This window comes from Corvus brachyrhynchos, unplaced genomic scaffold (genome assembly GCF_000691975.1).
Source record: "Corvus brachyrhynchos isolate BGI_N302 unplaced genomic scaffold, ASM69197v1 scaffold56, whole genome shotgun sequence".
NCBI lineage: Eukaryota > Metazoa > Chordata > Aves > Passeriformes > Corvidae > Corvus > Corvus brachyrhynchos.
Window position 1 is genome coordinate 4785939 of NW_008238664.1, and position 6677 is coordinate 4792615.

At 53.4% G+C, this 6677-nt stretch overlaps 1 protein-coding gene across 1 annotated transcript in view; it reads right to left on the reverse strand.

Moving 5' to 3' along the window:
• Positions 1–6677, reverse strand: part of PDGFB (platelet derived growth factor subunit B) — a 17599-nt gene that overhangs the window by 3548 nt on the left and 7374 nt on the right. The window contains exons 2-5 of the mRNA XM_008636618.2: positions 6197–6319; positions 2917–3000; positions 2226–2431; positions 347–560 (exon numbers count right to left, since the gene is read on the reverse strand). Coding sequence (XP_008634840.2) covers positions 347–560; positions 2226–2431; positions 2917–3000; positions 6197–6319 — 627 coding nt within the window. The remainder of the gene's footprint in view (positions 1–346; positions 561–2225; positions 2432–2916; positions 3001–6196; positions 6320–6677) is intronic.

Sequence of the window (6677 nt, forward strand, 5' to 3'; positions counted from 1 at the left end):
GCGGGTAAAAAGCCTGCCAAAACAGAGGGGAGAGTGTCTGTACAGCTAGGGGCAGACGGCTCTTGTTGAAATATCCTTCCCCACACACTGTCAACAAAGAGCTCCGCAACAGCAGGGCCACAAGGCCTCTTTCTGTTCTTCTGCTCCTTGTCCTCTGTTCTCCACAGTCTCTGCCCTCTCCCTTTTCCCACCATGCCCTTCCCCTCACCTCTCACCTTCCCCTCCTTCTTTTCCCTCAGTTTCAGCCCATTCCTGGCAGGCAGACATCCTGGGAAAGGTCCCTCAGCTGGTATAAACCAGTGAAGGCCCTTGGGATTCACTGGAGCTAAGCAGAATGAAACCAGTGGAGGTCTCTTTTCTCTCTCCCCAGCCCCTCTTCTCAAAACTCCCTTCATTCTATTAATGCCAAGATCCTTACGTCTCTGTTCGCGTGGCCCGGGACGGATGTTCCTGGGGGGTGGTCGGAACACGGCTTCACACCGACACTGCACATGGTCCTCCAAAGGCACAACGACGTTTTTGAATTTTGGCTTCCTCTGGACAAATTCAATCTTCTTCACCTGTTTGCAAGAGGAAGGCAAGCAAAAGATTAATATAGCTTTAATACTCAGTGTCAGTGCACTTTAGTCCTGGCTTTCTTCCTAAAGGGTCAGAAGGCAGCTTACAGAGCGCTGTTCAGATTCAGGGGTGGTGTGTACGGGAGATAATTCTGAACATGGCAGCAGAGCAGACCTAGACCAAGCAAGTTTGGGTGTCTCCAGTTGGTTCCCCTGCTCCTATTTCCAGTGCTTAAGCCGGATGGCTGGTTGATCAGAGACAGAAACATGGAACATGCAGGACATGCTAGCCTCTGTGATGGCAGAGACCTGGGGGCAACCAGGGTAATTCCCACAGGAACCTACAGGAAGGGCAAAAGGAGAAAACCTCAGGTCCGAAGGAAGCTAACGCAGCCTCACCAGCTCTGCTGAGACCTGTCTGAATTTGTCTCAAGCTCTTTAATAACTCACAGGGCTGAAGCCCTCGGCTCTGTGTTTCACGGGAAAGGCGGTGCTCTGGAAATTCCCTCGGACTCTCCACCAGTGCTGACTCAGAGGGAAGACTCATTGCTCCACATCCCACCACAGGGCACAAGCTTTCTAGGGGGTCCTCCCACTCCAGCAGCAGCCAGGCCTGACCCCACTCAGCTTATCTAACAACTCTGTGGTCCCTGAAGTGCTCCGCAAGCTATAAATACTCACTCTGCTGTGCATCTGGGATGGAATTCCTCTAAACCCACTGCCCCCAGCAGCATCCCTCAGCCAGCACTGAAGCAGCCAGGCTGTTTATCTTTCCTTGAAAGCCCACTCCACACGCTTCAGACCACACGCTGCTCGCTAGACAAACACTTCCAGCCAAACAATAGAGAGACCTCTGTCCCCAAAGAAACCATTTCCAGGTCACTTTTTCAGGCTGGCTTTTGACCTCTCACTTGTTTTTTTCCAGAAAAACAACTCCTGCTCCCCCCCCATTTTTTCCTCGTTCAGCCTGGCTTTTCTGAGAAAGGAATTTCCTGATGAAAAGGGCTGTGTGTGAATACAATCTCTCCCAGCCAACCTCTGCTGCCTGCCTGGGGGAGTCTCTTATGGCTCAGGCAGAGGATTAGTATGGGATGAATATTATTTTTAAACAAGCTGTCTGGGAGGAAGCTGCGAGGAGATCACTGGTAGCTGTGAGGGGAGGATCAGAGCAAGAGGTTAGCTGTCAGGTGTCTGCTGGCTGATGGAGCAGGTCAGGAGGTAACTGTGGGCTGAGAAAGAGAAGCTGTTCCAGTGCGTGTCTCGGAAAGAAGCTGCAGCAGTGGTGGGGGGATGGAGACTGACACTGCAAACCCTCCTCTTCTTGTATCAAAACCAGCTCCCATGATGAAAGCACCCTGTTTCTTCTGCTCTAACACAGCAGACAAGGCCACCTCGACCCATAGGAAGGGCTGTGGCATGGAACTGCAGCTGGGGACAGTGCCCTGTAGCTCTGCGTGGTGACACTCCCCAGCTGCTGGACAGCACCAGCCCTTCCAGCAGCTGGCACGGATGTCACCCGCACCAGCGGCTGCAGCGCTGTGTGGCCAGTGCAGAGGGGACAGACGGCTGCATGAGCCCAGCACCTGAGACCCGCCCCAGGTTTGGCTTTGGGGCAGGGGGCTGGCGATGGGCGCAGGAGGAGGGAGCAGTGGAAGGTGTGTCCCTCACCTGGACGTGCCGGACACGGATCTGCGTGGGGCGGCACTGCACGTTGCGGTTGTTGCAGCACCCGGAGCAGCGCTGCACCTCCACACAGGGCGGCCACACCACGAAGTTGGCGTTGGTGCTGTCCACCATGTTGCGGGAGATCTCGAAGACCACCTCCCGCGTCTTGCACTCCGCGAGGACAGCTGTCTCTGCAGCTGCCAGAGCATCTGCGGAGGGCCAAGAGAGAAACAGGGGATGAAATGGGCTTTGCAGCTGTCATCAACCCACCTCAGCCACCTCTGCTGCAAAAGAAGGACCCCACATGGCTCTCACATGCATACGCACACACACATACGTTCTTTCTCCCACCCCTCCAGCTCTCTCCCTACACAGAGCCATGCCCTGGGGAGGAAGCCCCCGTACAATGATGCTTCTCACTGCAGCCCAGGCAGGAGATGACACTTTAGAGCAAACAAGCACCATCGGGATTTAAAGCAGAGCAGCGCACAGAAGTCCAGACTCCCTCTCCTGCCCTCCCAGGGTGTAACACCCAGCTCCTACTCCAGGCCCGACCCTCCTTTTAATGTCTCCACACATACAGGTGCACTGTAACCTCTACCCCTACATCTGTATCTCAGACACATATCTGGACCACCCATGGCTACTCAAGTGAGTGCCCCAACAGCCACAAGGTGCAAGACCCCCAGCTCACCTAGGCTTCGTCGCTCTCGGGACAGGGCCACAGGGTTTTGATCGGGCTGAGTTGCATTCAGGTTCAGGCTCAAGCTGTCCTGCTCTGCAAAGGGTAAGACATGACTTAATAGCACCAGGTAGAGGCAGGAGAAGACAGCAAGCACTTGTGTTCAAATCACCAGGCAAAGTGCAGGGACATGGGATAAGCCACGGACCCAGGACGTCATGCTAGGTGTAAATCCACAAGCAAGGTCACAGCTGTGCTGTGGCACGGACACTCTTTGCTCAGACTAGGCAGCTCAAAGCAACAAGCCTATCCTGAAAGAGGGGACCCAGCCACGTCTAGGAGAGGAAAACTCCAGCTCTACAAAGATAAGGCCCCGTGCCGGGACTTTCTGGTGTCAGAGAGAAGTAGCAGAGGGATTCAGATTGGCCAGCTGAGACCAGGATAACACCAAGGAGGATCAAGGACCAAAGATGTGACAAGCAGAACACTTGGTATTTAACACTGAGGTGCCTTGCTGGGACGGCTTGGGACTGGGAGAGTTGGTAGGTGAGAGGGCAGGTGAAGGGGGGGATGGGTGGTAGGTGGGGTGCTTGCTTTCTCTCTCCCAACTCACCTCAGCTGCTCTAGGTTAGAGCAGTTTTATGACAGAAGAACAGAAAAATAAAGCTAAAATTACTTTTCCTCTATAGTACTCTAAGGTAAGAGGCAGGATCTGGAGGTGGTTCAGTCGGTGATGGGAGAGGAAGACCGATAGCATTCAGGCCAGCCCTGAGCGGTTCCCTCCCACCCCACTGCTTTTTCCCATAGGAAGTGCTGAATAGAGAAATGCCCATAATCCCCATGGAGCACTCCAACACGCAGCCCCTCCTGAGCTCGGGACAATGGCTGCGCTCGAAGATAGCTCCCACCCAGCCACAGCTCTTTCCTTCTCCGACCTGCTTTAGCAGCTGAAGGAAACTGAATGGACGTCAGCATCAAGGGAGCAATTTTCTTTAAGGGAATTAGGGGCCAGTGGAAGATCTGTGTTTATCAGATATGTGGTGGAGCAGACTTCCCTTACCTATCATGTCCCATTCCTCTTCCTCAGCCCTGCGCTAGTGCAGCCCTCTCATAAAGGGGAGCAGGGACTTTGCTCACGTCTCAAACAGTCGCTGATGGATTTGGGATGTGGGCACAGAGGCTGCATTCACAAGGCAGGAATCATGTGCCTGTCAATGAGCAGTCAACACCTACACATGAGGTGGACAGACAGACACCCTTTAAAGTGGCTGGAAAAATATGATCAATTCTAGGCACCATTCGTCTCGGCCTCAGGCAAGCACCCAATTTGAGAACTGATGGATCATGCTTTAGAAGGGACTGTAGTTGTCTCTGGGCTACAGAAGGTGTCTGGATAACTGGTTTACATGGGCAGCCACTGCTTTGTGGGCAACCACAGTTAAGGAGATGACTCCCACTCTACTCAACACCTCTGTTGCTGGGTCTGCAGTAGTGCTCAGGGTCAGGAGAGCACTATCTCAGCCCATCTGCCTGCTGGAGCTGCCCCATTCTGGCTCCCTGTGCAGTCAGCGGAGGGAAGCAGCTGTGACACACACAGGGTGCACAGACAGCACAGGGAATAGCTCCAGCCACTTTGGGATTATTTTGCTAACACGCTAATTTGCTAATTCCTCACAGGGCAAGCGAATGGCAATGCCCCTCAGTCAGTACCTGCGAACAGATGAGAGCCATAGGGTGCAACAAAGAAACAGCTTCACAGCGCCACTTTCTGTTCCCTTGACCAGCCTTTCCTGTCTGGGACCTGAAGTGAAACCAGTGACTCAAAGCTCTGCAGCCTTCTCTCATACCCCTGGGCTTCTGGAGCCAAAGAGATAAGCCCATTTCGTTTCTTAATCATGAGGCTGGTTAATAGCCACGATAGAGGTGTATCTGTTCCTTAGACACTGGGCCATGACAGACTGGATGCATCTTCTCAGCTGCTCCTTGCCCGCCCCTCCATCCTGTGGCATTTTATCAAACGAGGGTGGGCGCTGCCTTTGGTGCACAAGTTGATGAGAGGAGAGAAATGGGGGCAAAAAAATAGCAACAACTGTTGACTCAAAACAAATCTGTCAAGAATCGTGTCCCTCCCTCCTCTAGGTTGTCCTTCTACACCACGTATCAGCACTGAAGATATTTGGGGCAAGGGGGCCAGCCTGGGACAATCCCGCACGGCTAATTTTGGAAGTTGCCCCATTGTGTGGCTTGTGCACAAGGAGGAGGGAACTGGTGAGGGCAGGGAGTGGCCCTGGCGGTGGTGGGGAGCCTGGTCGCCTCTTTCTAAGACAAACAATAGCTGAACGCAGCTGGTGCCCTCCCCCTCGCTTTCCCCCCCTGCCCCTCCAGGACCGTTTTGAAAGGCAGCGGGAATGCTTTTGAGACTGCGCCAGTGGTTGGACTGGCATAGGAAACAAAAGCAGGAAATTCTGTTCCCCCGTAGATAGTGTCTCGGCAAGGATTACAAAGCTCAAAACAGACAAAACACAAGAGAGAAGTCGAGCTGGGGGGGCTGGGGGACGACGGGCGGGAGCAGGGTTAGAATAGAAAGGAATTTGCTCTGAAGAGACCGTTTATAAATAAATTCCTGGGCCAGCCCAGCCGCCGTGGCGCGTGCTCCAGTTCCCACACGTGCCGACCCCTCCACGCTTCGCCGCTCCCGCTGCTCCCTGCACTCAGCCCTGGCCAAGTGACCCCGAGGCCCTGCAGCCCCTGGAGCTCTTATCTACGGGCAGGAGGTGAAGCGATGCTACGCTAACCTAGCCCCTGTCCCGTATCTCACCCACGGACACGTGCTCTGCTGCTCTCCTCCTAAACGTCTCTGGGAGCCCGTGGCCATTTGTGGAAACCCACTCAGCCCTTTCCTCCTCTGTCACCCTATTTCCAGCTCCCATTCTGCTGCCTCTTAAACTGTTCCTTGTCCAATTCAAGCCCTGCTGCCTGAGCATCTCCCAGGGTGAAGAATGGTCATCTCAGTTCCTTGGACTCACCTTTCCCATCTCCTACCATTCTTGGAAGCCAGTGTCCCTCAATAGACCAGACAGTTAGGAGATCTAAAAAAGCATCTAGTTGCCTCTAACTCCCACAAGTTTCAGGGGACTAAGTCTGTAAACAGACAGGTCTTGGCTCCTGAATGGTTCCTATTTATAATAAAGTCTGTGATAGTGTGCCTGCTGAAAAACAGAATATCCCCTCCCAGCCCCCCCCAAAGATTTAATTAAAAAGAGAAGGAGTGTTTGGTGAAGAGGAGATTTACCTACGGAGTCTATCCGCAGGGCACGCTGGAGGTCACTGATGGAGCGCACTGAGCTGCCACCCAAAATCTCATAAATGTCTTCGGGTATGGGGTCCCCCTGCCAGACGACAAAAAGAAAAGAAAAGAAAGGGAGAAACAAGCATTAGAGAGATGATCTGCAAACACTGACTGTGTCATGGAGCAGGGAATCAAGTGCAGGGGAGACATGACAGAACCAGCGAAACGCAAAGACGTGTGTTGTCTTGCGTTGGCTTTTAAACCTTGAGGGCTTTATTCCTCATGAAGGCACGAGCCTGAAACCAAGCAAAAGCAAGAGAGCTCCTCTCGCTGCCTCTCACAAAGCTGTCAGGATACTAAAAAAGCCAAAAAATACCCGGGCTGTGCAGCAGAGCCCTGGACACTATGCAAGCAGCCATCAAGGCTTCCTTCTCCGGTGGTGTATGACTTCTGCAGGTGGCTTCTCATTCCCGCTGCCTGCAGT